Source organism: Salmo salar, chromosome ssa26, assembly GCF_905237065.1.
Source record: "Salmo salar chromosome ssa26, Ssal_v3.1, whole genome shotgun sequence".
NCBI lineage: Eukaryota > Metazoa > Chordata > Actinopteri > Salmoniformes > Salmonidae > Salmo > Salmo salar.
Window position 1 is genome coordinate 20,525,398 of NC_059467.1, and position 18,208 is coordinate 20,543,605.

The following is an 18,208-nucleotide window of genomic DNA, read 5'->3' on the forward strand; positions in this document are numbered from 1 at the left end:
ATTCAGACTGTTCAGTCTACTGTCTCTAATATTAGAGACACCACAGTATTCTCAATCATCATCCAGGGTTTTTCAACCTCTCTCTTTGATTGCTTTGTTTTCTCCTCTTGACTTGTGGAAGGTTTACTCTCTGTCAGCACTCTGTTCCTGGCACTGCTCTGAAATGAGTGGTTTTTAAAAGTGCAGATTCAGCAGTTAATCCAGAGCAGTGATAGAGTCCAGGTGGAAGCACTGCTTATTGTTGGCCTTGATTTAGTTCTGTTTAGTTTATGTCAGTTAAAGGGGCAATCCGGAGTTGAAATAATAACAAAGCACCCCTGTTTCGGTAAAACGTTGAGAGATGGGCTGGAGAAACCGAGCTATGGATGCCAGGACATCCATGATATCAACATTATAGTTTTAACCATGTTTTGAGGCTATATAGTGTTTGTTTCCATTTACTTTGTTTACAAACATTGAAGTAAAACAAGCTGATATCTTGGGCTCTGATGGGGTACGACAGTTGAACTAAGCTCATGAGGCATTTATAAGTTATATTCTTCAAGAATCAATTAGTACGCACCAAAGATGGATGTTACAACTGCAAAGGTCATAGCTGATGTATGGCTGTGTGACCTGGCTGTGACCCGGGGTCATGGAGACAGGAAGTACTAACTGACATCATGCCTTCCAATGCTAGATATATTGTGGGTGGTGTGGAGGATCACAGAGTATTTTCTTCAAGGTTTGGGGTGGTGGGGGGGTTGGGATTTTTTAATCAACAAAATGCATGATGGCATTTCATACTGTAAGACTTAGTATATGTGCATCTATCCAAAGCTTCTCAAAACTGTTTAAATGAAGTCAAGAATATTTGATAAAATCATAATCCTTCTCTGGAGAGGGCAACCTGACTCAGAACGGAGCTGCTTTCAGAAATCAGGTCAACTGAACTGCTACATGGTAGCACATGTATGCACTTATCCAACACTGAGTAAAACCCTTGCATGAACAAAATACATTTGTAGCCTGATCCTGGCTACATCCCAAGCAATATCCACCAAGATGCCAGCATTTTAGTACAGTTTAGCTATGGGGCATTTCCCATGTAGTTCAAGACGGTACATGCAAACCGGCTTTGGACACGCAGCTGGGTTTGTGTCTTAGTGAGGTTTACTGTAGACATCCAATAGCCTCTGTCTTCATCAGGACCAAGAGGCTCTCTCCTGCAGTTTGCACTGAAGACCATCACTTCATTAACAAACCCTATCTTAATCTGTTGATGACAGCCCTGAGTCTTTGCTTGGTCTTGGCCAAACCACAACATGCTGGACAGCTCAGCCTGCAAGGCAGCTGTGGGAGGAAGGGAGGAGGCTGCACATCAGCCGTTTTTATTGCTTTGTAATATGATATCACACAGTTATTCAATTTATCTTTTCAGTTGACAAAGACTGTGAAAGACATATTTGAAGCTGTTTCAAATGTCTTATTTTCATGTTTCAAATCTTCAAACAATCAAATAACACTGTTGTAGTCATCAATAATCTAGGCTAGTAAAAGATAATCATATTTATCGAATGGAGGAGAGTTTATACTCATAGATTGTTACTGGAAAGAGATCCAGTTCTGTAGTAGAGTGCAGCACCCAGAAAGTGGTTTTCTTAACACATGGTGGGCTCTGTGTCAAATCCAAGGTTGGAAAAGGAGAACAGAGCAAAAGTGTGGAATGGGGGGGGGGAAGAGTGCCGCCTGTTGTACTGAATCAAACCCAGCCATTTCCTGAGTTCAGCTCTGCTCGGCACTCTCCATATATGGTAATGGTATTTGCATGAAAAAAGCCTGGCATTATGAATCTGGGGTTGGTGCAGAAATTCCTCAAATGCTGTCGGGATAACTTTAAGGAAAATGTCTGGTCCCAAACCTGGGAGACTTTAAGGAGTTGATTGTTATTTCAGAGAGAGAATGTTATTTCAGAGAGAGAATGAGATCAAGTAATGAATCAGGTTAATCCTAGATCTCTTTCGATAGAGGTCCCAATCATACTTCCTGGGATCAAGGTTTTTTGACATCTGTGAAACACATAATATGTGACTGGAACTGTACAGAAGCAAAGATCATTAGTTATGACTGATGCTCTGTAGTATGCTGTTACTAAGGGCGGTCTGTGTGTAGAAGGTGGTTGTTAAGATGTACTCAGAGGGAAGTCAGTGCTGGTTCCATGGTGATGTTATTATTGGTAGCTCCCAGTCCAATCTGTCTCCTAAGGGACTGTATGCTCTCCGACCTTCAGCACGGACTGACTCACCTCAACTTTTCCACTAACCTGGGGAATCACTTACCAGAGAGAACAGCATCCTGCTCTAGGCAAGATCTCAGTCAAAACACATAGGTAGGTTTCAACCAGAGCCAAACATTAGCAGTTTATGGCACAGCATCCAACAAGCAGTCACAATGATTGGCTTTATAACCACTGTCATCAATAAGCCATTATACATTCTTATCAATGTTTATAAACTATTTTATTGGTGCGTATTGGTGAGTTATTAAATGTTAGCAAATTATTGTAAACATCTCAATGTACCCAATGTTCTTCTCTAACCCCCATGGAAATACTCTGAACTTTTGGCTCCTGTGTTTCCGGCTTACGTCCTCTCCCTCTTCAAGTAGAGAATTATCATTCCCAACAAAGCAGCAACAGGATAAATATAGCACTCAAAATAGCCTAGTGTGGTACTTCATTTTCATTTTTGGATGTAGGGTTGTGTCCTACAGCATACATGGTGCTGGCTTTAATTACATTTGCCTGGGGTTGGTCTATAGATCTGAGCTGTTTTATGCATATGTGTGGTGGGCTCAACTGCAACATCTGTAGTAGATTCCAAGCACAATGCAGTTAATGTCATTGCTACTGCATTAGAGCATGACAATGAGATGAAGCTGATGTGTTCGATTTCAGATGAGCATGGAAATATAACAGAGAAGCTCAGTATAACATTATTCTATGTTATTGATCAACTAGTCTTTTTCTTCTGAATGTTTATGATAGCTGCCAGGAGACTGGACTGTTTCTCCTGTGTAAAGGGCTCTGTGAACCTCTGACTTGGCTCATGCTTTATCAAGAGTCTGTCTGAGTAGTCTCACATACATACTTTGATTGTGATGTAGTCAAACATGGAAATACAGTATAACAAATCAGCTGTCTGTGACCAGGTGAAAAAACCTTTCCAAGCCAAATCTTCATATTATAATCGCTACACACAGCCTACATCGTTGCCACCATATTAGCTAACGTCATAGTCAACATAGCTACTAGATCTAACGCGTTAATAAACCTTCTAAAATCATGCATTACAGTCAGCAAGCAGTTACACCAGTGGGCCTCGGTGGTAAATAATTAATAAAACCAAAAATTGACCTTGACTTGGAAGCAGGACCTAAAATTAACACCCGCCACGTGCCAAATGCGGGTAGATTTAGGCATTGGCGGGTAAGATGTCTATTTAACCAATTACTAAAAAAGTATTTTATCTATTTTAGAATAAGGCTGTAACGTAACAAAATGTGGAAAAAGGGAAGGGGTCTGAATACTTTCCGAATGCGCTGTATATCTTCAAATTCCTGAAACACCAATTTCCCAGTGTCCCATCAATATTCTCTTCATTCACACATCTCCATTGAGGTGTTTATGAGCTCCCAGGGTATGGAATCACATGTAATGCACCCTGCTTAGCATGCCAATGAGAGGAGAAATCAGCCTTTTCTTCTTCTGTTTTAAAAAAAAAGTTGTAAAACATGATAATGGGAACCGTCTGGAAAATTAATGGAGCAGTAATTTATGTCTTGGCTCCTGAGTGAAAATGCACATAGAAATAGTCTGAGAAGCTATTAACATTACTCACTATGTTCCATGCTAAGAGTGAGTCTGTAAAGAGAGGTTGTGGTATTTATTTTGTTGGTGTAAGAAAATTGAGCCACCCCTGAGAACGTTAAGGTTTCATTTGAGCAGTCTCTCTGCTTGACTTTGTACAAGTCAATTACTGAAAGTTACCATGGCTTTCCATTGGTGTATTAAATCTACTGTGCGTTACTTTATTTTCCTGTAATTTCACCATGGTTTTGCTCTGTGTTGCTTTGGTAGAGAAAGTACATCTTAATGCAACTATGCTTTTTGTCTTCAACCACAAATTGCCATTTAACAAGTGATTGTCACTTGTTATTCAGCAGCATTCAGTCTGTTGTAGCCTATGGAATCTGAAATATGGAATTGTTGCTGCCATCTAATCTATGCACAAGCCCTTTCCAATCTCAACCGCTTCAAAAGTTGAAACAAAGCATTCCAGAACCAGGAAGAAGAAAACAGGCGTAGAAATACAAATCGTTCAGCTGTACAGTATGTAAAGCTACACTCCAGTTGAAAGGTAAACTAAAATAGAATAGGGGGGTTTTAAAATGCTCTTTCTCAGTGGAATCAGGAGGCAAACAAAGCGTTAAATGGCATTGACGTGTCCAGTGTTGACTAATGTTCTGGATCTGGTCTGTGGCTTTAATTGGTTCTCCATCCAGGAGAATAAGACTCACTCCTCACAGCACATTGTAATCCTTTCCTCAGTAACCAGATGACATTGACTCACAGCACATGATGAATGACCTAAGCTTTCTGGAGACCCGCTCTCAGAAAACAAAATCTAACTGGAACGGAGGTAGGAGAGGAAGAGAGAGGGAGGTAAAGGGAAAGGTCTGACAGCAGTCAGAACACAACATCAAAGAGCCAACATCAAAGAGCCAACAACACACTGAAAGCACTTTCGGGAATCCTGACCTTGCACCTATTAGAAGTTTAAAAAAATATCAAAACTCTGCATGGGTGAAAATGAGTTACTCAGGGGAAAGCCCAAGTTCATTTCAGTTGTTGGACAGTTTTCTGCTAAAAGTTTTGACTGCCTACTCTAGTACTCTCACCAAATGTGATGATTTCAGTCCTAGGTAAAGGTAAGCTTCTGCTAATTAAGTTTCTATGAGATTATAGGACCATGATTTTTCCTGGTCAGGTCACGTGGTCAGGGAAAAACTCCTAGCCTAGATATTATTCTGTCCTTTATAGTTTGATGCGGTTGCAAGCAGTCTGAAGGCACTAGTAGTCTGAAGGCGCTACTCGTTTGAAGGCACTAACAGATGTGTATTGTATTCTGTGTGTTCCAGGGGAGCCGGGGCCACTACCGGTACCACTGGCAGAGCCACAATGTCAAGCAGAGTGGAGTGGACGACATGGTGCTCCTCTCCAAGATCAACGAGGACGCCATTGTGGACAACCTCAAGAAGAGATACATGGACGACTACATCTTTGTATCCTTCACATTCACACACAGTTCACACCTAGATGAAGATTGGCTAAGCCCTGCCGTACACACACTCCCACTGTTCCCAGAATAGCTGAGTGACCATTCACAGTGCTGTAAGAACTCAGATTAATGATCTAGTGTTTGAGGCTCCAGACACTGGGCTACTCCCACCATGTATCGCCAGTGGAGAGGGGGAGATGGGCCTCTGCGCCCCTATCTGGACCTCTGACTTCAGCTTCCTTCAGCTTCCTTCTCCTCCAGGCTGGAATGGATCTTAATCAGGTTTACTCTGGTTTAATCTCACCATGGAGAAATATGGAAAGAGGTTGGGGGGGGGGCTGAGAAATGTACAGTATGCCTTGCACAGTGAATGTGAGCAGTGCAGCTACTCTCCTACAACAGTAATGGTTTTGTGTGGCTGTGCTGAGAGCATTCAGGGCCAGATCTGTAAATGCCCCAGGCCCGTAGGCCTATACAATCCCTAAGAAGAGTATTCAGCTTCACCCTTACAGACCTCAAGAATATATTGAGGTTTAAAGTTTTGTTCTTGTGCCCATATAATGTATCCAAGTAGTGTTGAAATGTTTTGGGTTTCTGAATGACCCTTTTGATGGAAGATGTTGAAAGTTCTCAAAGGAGCTCATTAATTGAAACCTCATTTGTGTCCTGGCAGTCTTTTGGATTATAGAGTTGAGCGGATGCTGGCCGTTTTAGATTGAAAACTCTGAGTCAATCCTCTGATTGTGGTCAGAAAATAGCATCAACACGGAGTGTTCCAGCCAGTGGCGTACTGGGGCTGGGGTCACTGCAGGGCGCCCTCAATACCAGCTTTATGTGCCGGGAGCTGCTTTGGGCTGCAGGGCCAAAACCTCACATCACTACACTGCTGGGCTGTTCACTCTGATGTGTGAACACTGTGTCTTTACAAGGCTTGTGTCCAATCACCACACACTCCAGTGCTACCACACAGATGCACATTGCAATGACGTCATGGGCCCAATTACTCACAGTTAGGTCATTTTTCTCCATCTACTCCAAGAGAGACTCCGTCAAGATTTATAAATGTGTTCTGAAACTGCATTGTCTTAAAGAGTAAAATGAGTGGAGGGTTATCATTGGTGCTCAATGCAGATGACTAGTGTGCTCTGGGAATTCTTAGTGTTCTTTTTTCCTTTGACCATGTGAGTCACTAGGACCTGAACAGTTGATATTACTGGTACATATGTGTCATTAGTATGACCCTTAACCCATAACCTCTACAGACTTACATTGGCCCTGTGCTCATCTCTGTTAATCCGTTCAAGCAGATGCCATACTTTGGGGACAAGGAAGTGGAGATGTATCAGGGCGCGGTGAGCAGCCTTTTCTCTTTCGACAGGAGTATGAGACAGGCTACCAATAGGTTTTTCTATTTGGGAAAAAATATCACTCTGCTATCATTGTATTCAACTTGTATCCTAATTGTTTGCACAACATCACCTCATACCTCATAGCAGCTAAGAGTAATTGTACTTGGAAAAGTTAAGATAAGTCATGTTTTTAGGATGATGTTATCAGTAAAAAGAACAAAGTTTTAAATGAACTGGGTTAGGTGTGCTTCAAATACATTTTCCAGGAGCACCCCTCAGTGTCACAGGGTGTAGACCAAAATGCAGCGGGAAAATGTATACTCATCTTCTTTTTTATTTAGGACAAAGAAGGAAAAACGTATACAAAAACACAACGACAATTAACAGTCCTGTAAGGCATGAAGCTATACACGGAAACAATCTCCCACAAAATCCCATGACAAACACATACCTATTTATAGGACCTTCAATCAGAGGCAACGATAGACAGCTGCCTCCAATTGAAGGCCCCAATCCCCATTACCAAAACATAGAAATACAAACGCCTAGACAGAACATAGAAATAAACTAACATAGAACAATAACCAAAACCCTGGACTAATAAATCAAATACCCCTCTACATACACAACCACCCCGAAGCATATAAACCAAATACCCCCTCTACATGAACACATACACAACACAAACACACCCTGAACCACATAAAACAAATACCCCCTGCCACGTCCTGACCAAACTATAAGAACAAATAACCCCTTTACTGGTCAGGACGTGACACTCAGTTGGAGCATATTTAGAAACTTGCCTTACCCATTGAAAAGGCTTGGCATTACCTTCAATACAGCCTGTTCAAGTCGGCATTATTTAAAGTGTTCTTGGCCAGCGTACTGAAAGTGGCCTTGGCTGCCAAATCAGACGTTAACTATGCTTGATAAAAACAGTTAGCCCTCTAACTTTATTACTTAATTACATGAATTACTCCTAATTCTTTACAGTCTTGCCTTTACAGTCAGTTTTCCCCTTAGGAAAATGGACCCACAGTTTTTTGGACGAGATATGCTTAGATCATGATCTCTGTTGAACCCCCAGGCCCAGTATGAGAACCCTCCTCACATTTACGCCCTGGCAGACAACATGTACAGAAACATGATGATCGACAGGGAAAACCAGTGTGTCATCATCAGGTGAGTCTGCCTGCCTGCTTTTCTCGTTATTATGTCTCAGGCACCTCCCCTCCCTTTCAGTGTTTGTGTATGGGGAGAAAGGGTGAAAACTGACAACCATAACAACAGAGCTGGTATGTGGGAAATGCCTGTGAATGAGGCAGAAGTCGAGAGGCAGAAGTCGAGAGGCAGGGAGGGGTAGGAGGAGACTGCATGGTGACACAGGTGGAAGAGTGCTGCTGTTGAATGTGATGATAATAGATGGGAAGGGAACCAACAGGATACACCACCTGACTGGGAGGAGTGCTGCTGAATGACAGTGACCTGCTCAGTCTGGGTTATTCAACCAGAGTCTTAATCCACCCTCCTTATATCACAGCCTGCTGGGAAAGGCACACTGGGAAAATACACCTTCAAGTCAAAAAAATGGCCTCAAGTCTCTTTTCTTGTGTCAGCTGGTTGATTTTAGAAAATATTCTCAGGATGTAGAATGAAAACAAAACACAGCGTCTATTTATGCATTAGCTTCCTGCTTTTATAAAACAGGAATTGCACCTGCATAGTACTTTGTTACCCATGCATGAGTCCTCTCTTACGATACAGGAAGGGGGAGGGACTGTTCCTCTGCTGTTATGGATTGAGAGCAGATGTGTAGTGACAATTAACACATTTGGGAGTATACTGTATATTACACATGGATACGGATTATTCGCCTCAGGCAGACAGAGGATCACAAGACTGTTTGAAAATGTAATGGACTCTCTGGCTATGCCCCAAATATAGCTTCCTTTCCTCTTTAGACCACTCAGCTGAAAAGACTTGACAGTTGAAAGCAATATGATTGAACAAAACCAAAGTCGGTCTTACCAAGCAGTGGTCAAGAAGGAAATGTAAAATAGCCTAACTGGCCATTAAAATGTGTTTGGTCACAGCCCTGGATTCCTGGAAGCTAGTGGTAGTCCAGAGATCCTTCCCTAGTGTTGTGAAGCCTATAGTGGGTAACATGACTGTACAATGGGTTCCCATGGGAGGAGGCCTCCCAAGGGAAAAGTGTTGTCTCATAGTTGGGGCTTTATGTTGTGGGCCAGTCACCTGGGGCCCGGGGCCCGGACGGTTACTGTAGTGCTTACCTCATGGCGAATGGCCCCTGGTTCAGCACTTTCCTCCCGTTGTTTAGACAGCTGCCAGTACAGATTCCCACATAAAAGGAATGGAAGTGGATTTGTGATGCACCAGATCAGCAAACAAAGCCCTCCATGAAATTGCTGTCCAGGCAGTGTGGTCAGCACTGTACTGTGTTGGACCTTTTTCTTTCCCACTTATTAAAGAAGTCATTCAACATGACATGAGTCATCTGACGTGGTCAAGTGGTGTTGACTGGCCTTTCTGTCAATGTCTGACTTCACCTATTTGTCTGCGCTCAAACGTTTGGGAGAGAAAAGCTAAGTTACAAAGGGCAATAAAGATGTAGAGTATTATTATAAAATTGTTTTAAAAAATTGATTAACTAACTCCCTGAGTGGTTAAAACACAAATGATGCCATCATTTCATATATAGAAGTGCTTGCGCTTCTACAAACACTGACGCTACAATATTTCAAATCACATAGCACCATTTATGTTGTGCACAGTTTTTGCCGTCCTTTCTTATCAAGGCTCTGGCCAGTGAGTTTACAGATCTATCCCGGAAAGGGTGGCCTGAAATGTAGTGTCTAATGACACACTACACTCTACCCTCTGCTCATATAACAGTTTTGTTCTGCTTATTAATGTTACCCTCATACTGAGTAGAGTTATTCCTTTGGGTCTAGGTCTGTAGGGAAGTGTATTTTCTCCCCCATTGATATGACATGCTTGGTGATGGGTCATTGTTTCAAGGAATGACATGGGAAATGGAGAATCCATCTAAGTTTTACAGTTTGTCACTGTTAATGGATGGACCCTTCAGTTGCAGGAAATTATGCTATCCAACAAGTTGAAATGAAGCCGTACTTCAGTCACACCTCGTGTGTGTGTGTGTGTGTGTGTGTGTGTGTGTGTGTGTGTGTGTGTGTGTGTGTGTGTGTGTGTGTGTGTGTGTGTGTGTGTGTGTGTGTGTGTGTGTGTGTGTGTGTGTGTCCGCCCGCCTCGCCCGCCCGCCCGCTTGTGTCATATGGTAGTGGCTTGGGAACACAATGTGCCTAATCATACAAATATGCATAACTGGTATCCATCGTCCCACATCATACTCGGCATGCATTCCATTTCACTCATAGCTGATGTCTGTAATGATCACTTCAGGTGCTTTCTTTGTCAAGCTGAGCTGTGAGTGACATCAGTGAGCCCAGTGATTCAGCGCTGAATGTAGTACTTTACAGTAAGCCGTCTATAACGACATGACTCTCCTTCTGTCCTTGTTTGGCCAATAAATGGGAGAGGAAGTCAACAATGTGTTAAGCATCTGCGTGCTGTGTAATTACAACAATGGGCGCACCCCTCAGGAGGGTAAAAATAGGATGTGATTCAAACTCCAGCCCCTAGCCTGTTCCAGCGGAAAAGAACATGCCCATAAGTCAACCGTGTGCAGATGGGTTCTCCTAAGGGTTAAGGTCCTACAAATGGATGAACAAATGCTTATTGGCAAAGATTAGAGAGAACATTGGATCACATTTGGTCACTAGTCAGTGTACTGTATTTTGAGTGCATCGTAGTGACCACTATATCTAGAATTGTTATAGTTGTTTTGGTTTTGAATAGCTGTGTAGCAAGCTAGACTGGATACTATAGAGGAGCAGAGTCTAGTATCGGCCTAAGGGAGATGAATAAGCATATAGAGTTGCTTTGATGAATTCTTATGGCGTCCTCTAACGGTCTGCAGCTGGGTCTTCTCAGAAGGGCATTACCGACATGACTCCCCTTAAAAAATGAAATAAAAAAACAGACTCCTGTCATCCACTGCCAAACCACATATGTCTAAATAAGTATGACCCTGGTGAAGTGAAAGGACAGGAGGAAAAATGCAAGGAGAGGTTGAGGAAAGAGAAGGAAGAAAAGAAACTGGGAAAATGTGACAAAACAGGATTAGTGATATTAGCCCCTTCTAGAGTGGGAGGTTTACTGCTGAGATGGGTCTGATTTTGGTTGGCATAAACCACAGAGAAGGAGAGCTGAGTGAATATAGGAAGTGGAGTCTCTGTGGACAGGAAGTTAAGAAATGGCATTTCACCTGGTAATTCTGGATGTTTGAAAAAAGTTGTTTTGAAGTGAAGGGTTTGGCTCAGCTGGGAGAATTAGAGGAAGAGCATTTTGACTGGCTCAACTTCTGTTCCTACATCGCACATTTAAAGAGAAGAGAAAAGAGGCATGGGTCAAATTGAGAAATCCCCTCCTTCAATAGTAGGCTACCTTCATGCTAATTGGGGATAAGAAGAGACAATAATGGAGCATTTTGGTAAACCCCTACTGACCCTCTTAAAACCAGGCTTAGAGGAGATTTTCATGGAGTGTTATTTAACATGCTACTGTCTAGTACCATAAATCTGCAACTGCTTTTTCAGCTTCGCAGTTCAGTTGAATTTCCACAGAGAAAGTGTATACTCTCATTCACTTGTTATTTCCAGAATTGTGACGTCCTCTTGAATAACAAGGCAAGGCAAGCAGAGTAATTACATCATCTGGTTACTGACAGCCTTTAACTGTCAACCTATACAGTTGACAACAACGTGGGCATCCTTGTATTGTACATTGTGTTTCAGAGGACTGCCCTGTTATATGCACCTTTCTGACCTCTCTACTTTGTGTTTCAGTGGAGAGAGTGGTGCGGGGAAGACTGTAGCAGCCAAATACATCATGGGCTACATCTCCAGAGTATCTGGAGGAGGACCCAAAGTGCAGGTGAGTCCAGAGAAGCTACTTCCATTTTACACCGTGAAACACAGCTCAACTACAGTTGTGAAAATGTGATTCATCTCAGACGATCACACACATCCACTGTCATTTACAATGTACCTTATGAGGTCAGTCCATCCTAATGACCGCTTGCTGTTTCCAGTCTAAACCTCCCTTTTCCACACCGCCCAAACCGTCTCCTGCCATCCCTCCCTCCTATCTCCCATTATCATTATCAGTCCATCATCAGCCCATCCAACCCCCAAATCCCCCCCCCCCCAGCAGCCATATGGCCCCTACACTACTCAGCAGATGTCCTGTCCCCAAGCCACCCCTCTCCACCAGCCTCCCTGGTATTATTGGCCCACTGAAAAGGGCTTGGAATTTCCAGTCTGTAGGAATATAAGCTGGATCACAAGATGCTAACACTCAGACGCAATTGTAATGGTAGTCATTTTTTCAGTCTGATTAGTATAGTGCTTTTTCCACCTTGGAATTATTGTACTTTAGTCAAGGTTTCAAGTTCAAAGCTAATGTTAGCTATCATGCTCTCAGTGAGTCATGTGGAAAAGGGTGTATGACTAATTACTGTACATTTTCAATGTACAGTGCATTCGGAAAATATTCAGACATTTTGTTACGTTACAGCCTTTTTCTGAAATGGATTAAATTGTTTTTTTTCCCTCATCAATCTACATAATACCCCATAATGGCAAAGCAAAAACAGGTTTTTAGATTTATTTAGCAAATTTATTACAAATAAAAAAGGATGACATTTACATAAGTATTCAGACCCTTTACTCAGTACTTTGTTGAAGCACCTTTGACAGCGATTACAGTCTCGAGTCTTCTTGGGTGTGACGCTACAAGCTTGGCACACCTGTATTTGGGGAGTTTCTCCCATTCTCTGCAGAACCTCTAAAGCTCTGTTAAGTTGGATCGGGAGCGTCACTGCACAGCTATTTTCAGGTCTCTTCAGAGATGTTCCATTGGGTTCAAGTCCAGGCTCTGGCTGGGCCACTCAAGGACATTCAGAGACTTGTCCCGAAGCCACTCCTGTGTTGTCTTGGCTGTGTGCTTAGGGTTATTGTCCTGTTGGAAGGTGAACCTTCTCCCCAGTAGGATGTTCTGAGTGCTCTGGAGCAGGTTTTCATCAAGGATCTCTCTGTACTATGTTCCGTTAATCTTTTCCTCGACCATGACTAGTGTCCCAATCCCGGCCGCTGAAAAACATCCCCACAGCATGATGCTGCCACCACCATGCTTCACCGTAGGGATGGTATTGGCCAGGTGATGAGCAGTGCCTGGTTTCCTCCAGAAGTGACGCTTGGCAATCAGGCCAAAGAGTTCAATCTTGGTTTCATCAGACCAGAGAATCTTATTTCTCATGGTCTGAGAGTACTTTAGGTTCCTTTTAGCAAACTCCAAGTGGGCTGTCGTGCTTTTTACTGAGGATTGGCTTCCGTCTGGCCACTCTACCATAAAGGCCTGATTGGTGGAGTGCTGCAGAGATGGTTGTCCTTCTGTAAGGTTCTCCCATCTCCACAGAGGGAGCTCTTTCAGAGTGACCATTGGGCTCTTGGTCACCTCCTTGACCAAGGCCCTTCTCCCCCGATTGCTCAGTTTGGCCAGGCGGCCAGCTCTAGGAAGAGTCTCGGTGGTTCCAAACTACTTCCATTTAAGAGTGATGGAGGCCACTGTGTTCTTGGGGAACTTCAATACTGCAGAAATTGTAAGGTAACCTTCCCCAGATCTGTGCCTCGACACAATCTTGTCTCGGAGCTCTACGGGCAATTCCTTGGACCTCATGGCTTGGTTTTTGCTCTGACATGTACTGTCAACTGTGGGATCTTAAATAGACCGGTTCCAAATCATGTCCAATCAATTGAATTTACCACAGGTGGACTCCAATCAAGTTGTAGAAACATCTCAAGGATGATCAATGGAAACAGGAGGCACCGGAGCTCAATTTTGAGTCTCATAGCGTAGGGTCTGAATACTTATGTGAATAAGGTATTTCTGTTTTTTAAATTTGCAAACATTTCTAAAAACTTGTTTTCGCTTTGTCATTATGTGGTATTGTGTGTAGATTGATGAGGGGGAAAAATGATTTAATCCATTTTAGAATAACGTAACAAAATGGGGAAGGGTTGTGAATACTTTTTGAATGTCCTGTACATGGTTCTGCATTGTTACTGGCTATGAGTCTTATGTGCCTTGCATATTTTAAATCATTTTAAGATGTACTGAAAAGTGTGCTTGTAACGTTTGTTGAAGAATGTATTTAAAATAAGTCTATGTGCGGTCTATGTAATATATTACAGAAATTGCCCTTGGAATTTCTATTGTTTTATTGAATAAGGTCTCCATTGTGTTGGAAACCCCCTACCTCTCTCAATACCCTTCCTGCCCCATTGAGCTTTGTCAATCCCTCTGTCCACATGTCTCATTCACATGGTCTCCCCAACTCCTGTGTGCTTGTGGTGTGTGTAAGTGCTTGTGGAGTGTGTGTGTGTGTGTGTGTGTGTGTGTGTGTGTGTGTGTGTGTGTGTGTGTGTGTGTGTGTGTGTGTGTGTGTTTGTTGTTGTGGGGGGGGGTGTAATGACTGTCACTTCACTACCCCTGTCTACTCAAACAGACAGACTGAACAGCAAAGTTGTTGTCTCTGATTATCGTCACCCTGTATCGGTTTCTGACTGCAGGTGCATATCAGATTACCATGCCCCTGAATCATATGCATGCAAATCGATGTGACAGACACAGCATGTGTTTTTAACCTGGAAATTGTAAGTGTTTTGAAGTCTCACGTGGCTCTCACAGAGCGGTTTGATTAGCTACATAAATATGTAAGGTTTAACTGAACCCTGGGGTAAGTACAAAAAGCTGTTACACTAGAATCACCATGCCACTAAAGTTTTTTTTTCTTCATAGAGGACAATAGTTCAGGGATGCAAAAGGATTCCAAGAAAATCTACCACTCCACTTAAGCATTCAATAATAGAGAGGATAATAGTCGGCCACGACGCTGTGCTGATTTAAAACTCATGGGCTCCTGATATGCAGATGGCTCATGGGAAAGATAATGTGCTCCAGACGCTATGAGAGCGGAGTGACGGTGGAAGACGGTGACGGTGCATGTCGATCTGCCAGCAGGGATGTGGATAACTGCAGAGTGTAGTAGTGTCTCCCTACCCACTGCGTCTATACCCTACCTGTCACACTAAAACGAGCCTACTGTCTGTCTGCTCCCTCACAGCACGTCAAAGACATCATCCTCCAGTCCAACCCCCTCCTGGAGGCCTTCGGGAACGCCAAGACAGTGAGGAACAACAACTCCAGCAGATTTGTAAGGGTCCCACGTCTTTCCAAATCTCTTTTTTTATTAGAGGAATGGGGGCGCCTAACATCATATGGTTGGCACTGTGTTCTGCCCTGGAATGATTTGAAGGTGCTTCGCGGTCGTTTCCGGAACCAAAGCAAACACAAGGCCGTCCAGTGCAAATAGAGAAGAGAAAAAAAGGAGATAGTGAATTACAGTGTGCTCCTCTTTTTATAAGCTGTGTTACTGCCTTCTCCCGTCTCCTCTTGGCTGGGGCTGCTAGCCTCGTGTGGCCTGGTTAACCAGGGCTGTGGGGACACACTGTCCAAAAAGAGTGGGAACTCCACTGCCAGTAAAGATGCACATAGAAAAACACATACTATACTTTAAAGGCCGTTAGTTAGCTTGGAAAGACGTTTTAAGGCAGTCTTTAGTGCCCTCTAAAGCCAGTTTATCCACTTACAGCATTCACAACAAAGCTTAGTGGTAAGTATTGTATTCAGGTTGACAGACAAGGCAGTACTGTCTCTGTTCATAGTTTTCCTGGTTTAGTTTGGGAAAAGTAAATGAGGTTTGACACATGGTCTGAGAAATGGTTGAGGAAGTCTCCCTGTAGGAATAGTGTCTCAGTGCACTCTGGGGCTTCAGATTGGCTGGGAATGGGATAGACATTACAGAGGACAGACCTGTCTGGAGGAAAGAGAAAGAGAGAGAGAGAGAGAGAGAGAGAGAGAGAGAGAGAGAGAGAGAGAGAGAGAGAGAGAGAGAGAGAGAGAGAGAGAGAGAGAGAGAGAGAGAGAGTTCAAGCCTTAGTACACACACACCACTGGGTTGCAGGTGTGCACCCAAAGTACAACTCATGTGATGGTTGTTATTTCCTGCTCGGAGAGGTCTGGGTTTTAGCTTTAGCGAGGCCTGTGCTGATACTAAAGCGCCACACTCTCCTCCTTCAGGGGAAATACTTTGAGATCCAGTTCAGCTCCGGCGGCGAGCCAGATGGAGGGAAAATCTCCAACTTCCTGTTGGAGAAATCGCGCGTCGTCATGAGGAATCCTGGAGAGAGGAGCTTCCATATATTCTATCAGGTGAGGGACTCCAGTAACATGGTGTGTTTTTATCATTTTCCTGTTTTAATAAGAGTGTTTATGCACATTTTAGAACTGGGGAAATGTGTACAGGAATTGGCTCACAGTGTCCATGAGTAAAATTCAGCATTCAGGACACTAACAGTAACAAGTGCCATTTGGCTCCTGAAAGCAGGTCGAGTTGTTCTCACTGTGTACCACTTGAGGACTCTGGAAGAGAGGCAGCGGTCAAACTCCCATAATGCAACTTTCTTGACACATGAAAGGAGAATAAAGCATATGACTCTAAATTGGGTGTAAACCGTGTGGTGCTGATCACTTAATGAGCATGTGTATGTGGTGCTGCCTGTCTAAAAGACGTCTGACATGTAGAAATGTGAGGAAAGACAATGTGAGTTCACAGGTTGAAAGCTCCTGTAGACCTTTGAGTCTAGAATTACTGTATACAGGTTCTTACTTGACAGAAGTGTAATCATCTAACACTGCCTTCTGTTTGTGCAGTTGATAGAGGGAGCCACTGGAGAACAGAAGAGTAGCCTCGGAATCACAAGCTTAGATTACTACAATTACCTCAATCAGTCTGGATCCTACAAAGTGGATGACATCAACGACAAAAGCGATTTTCAGGAAACTATGGTACGTTTACTTTCTTTCCATTGTTACGGTTCTCTCTCTCTCTCTGCCTTTCTTTCTTCTTCTCGGTCTGTCTTCCATTCTCCTCTGTTGTTTTGATTCTGTACCCTGTACTCCACCTGTTTTTGTTTTACCAGTGAAACCACAACAGGAATAATTAGAGGACATGGTTTAGGTACCACAGCAGTAAGTAAACACATGTTTCATCCCTGGGTTCATGTCTCCTGTTCTGTCTCTGTCCTCTACCAGCATGCCATGGAAGTGATTGGCATCTCAGGGGAGGACCGTGGCCTGGTGCTGCAGATTGTAGCCGGAGTCCTGCACCTTGGGAACATCAACTTCAGGGAAGCAGGGAACTACGCCGCCGTTGAGAGCGAGGAGTGTATGTACCAACCCTTGTAACTTTGTTTATGTAGAGGGCTAGGTAGAGCTTGTTGCTTACACCAATCCAGTCCTTTCACATCTGTGAGGGGAGTCAACAGGGTGTGGGAAGGGAGAAAGTGGTCAAGTTGAAATGCAGTTAGACTGTCTCTGTGTGTCTCCAGCCTGCAGACTGGCATGTCCCCTTGGCGTTCCTCTCCAGTGTCCTGGACTGCACTTTATGGGACGGGTTAGGTTAGGTAGCACATTTCTCAGCACGCTGCGCTGACTGTTTTCACTCCCCAAAGCTTCATTGTGTTAATGCAGGGCTGCAGCCAAGCTCCAGGCCACGCTGAATTACCAGAGAAAATAAAAAACAATTTTCAAGGTCTGGGCACATTACATCACAGACTAAAATTACTCAGAGAAACGCAGCCTCTTCCTGCCCCACTCCTACTCTTCCCCCGCCCCTCTCTTCCCCTTCCTCCCTCCTCTACTTCCTTGCCCGCCTCACAGCCACCCATCCAGGCTGAATGATGCAATGTAGCCCCTCTGGTTAGCCAGGGTACAAAGCGGCGTTGTGTAGAGTCTCTGCGTTTCCTCTTCCCCTATATCACTTCCTGTCTGACTGCAATGTGTTTCACATATCAAGACCCCTGGTGCCCCATATAAAACCACACCAACACAAGTCGTCATAAACATCTGCTCACGCTCAGCCAAACAAATCCCTGCCTCAGATCCACTAGAAAGAACACTCTCTTGTACTGTACACATAAACCTCTAACCATCCATCAGACTGGTATGGATCATTGATACTATCTATATCCTCTTTGAGGGAGAGTGCATTGGCAGGCTACAGTAGGAGATGCAACATGGTCCTGAGGATAGACTTGGCCTGTGCTGTGGTATGTACAGTCAGTCACACCCTCATTTCCCAAACGGGGGCTATTTGATCCGTCTGATGCATTCTCAGACACCGTCAGACCCAGAGACAGACCCAGAGACTGAGAGCAGTTTCCTTCTGGGGGAAGTGACTCAGTGTAATGAGGCAGGGGGGGGTCTCTCAGGAGAGTCCTAATGGCCCTCCGCATGCTCAGGCCTCTGCTAGGAGAA

General features: G+C 43.7%; 1 protein-coding gene across 2 annotated transcripts in view; it reads left to right on the forward strand.

The window, feature by feature from the left end:
- Positions 1-18,208, forward strand: part of LOC106587337 (unconventional myosin-Ie) — a 52,556-nt gene that overhangs the window by 17,794 nt on the left and 16,554 nt on the right. For both annotated transcript variants that reach the window (XM_014175644.2, XM_014175645.2), the window contains exons 2-9: positions 5,179-5,322; positions 6,581-6,670; positions 7,758-7,852; positions 11,617-11,704; positions 14,955-15,044; positions 15,971-16,102; positions 16,604-16,738; positions 16,985-17,117. In XM_014175644.2, coding sequence (XP_014031119.2) covers positions 5,179-5,322; positions 6,581-6,670; positions 7,758-7,852; positions 11,617-11,704; positions 14,955-15,044; positions 15,971-16,102; positions 16,604-16,738; positions 16,985-17,117 — 907 coding nt within the window. The remainder of the gene's footprint in view (positions 1-5,178; positions 5,323-6,580; positions 6,671-7,757; positions 7,853-11,616; positions 11,705-14,954; positions 15,045-15,970; positions 16,103-16,603; positions 16,739-16,984; positions 17,118-18,208) is intronic.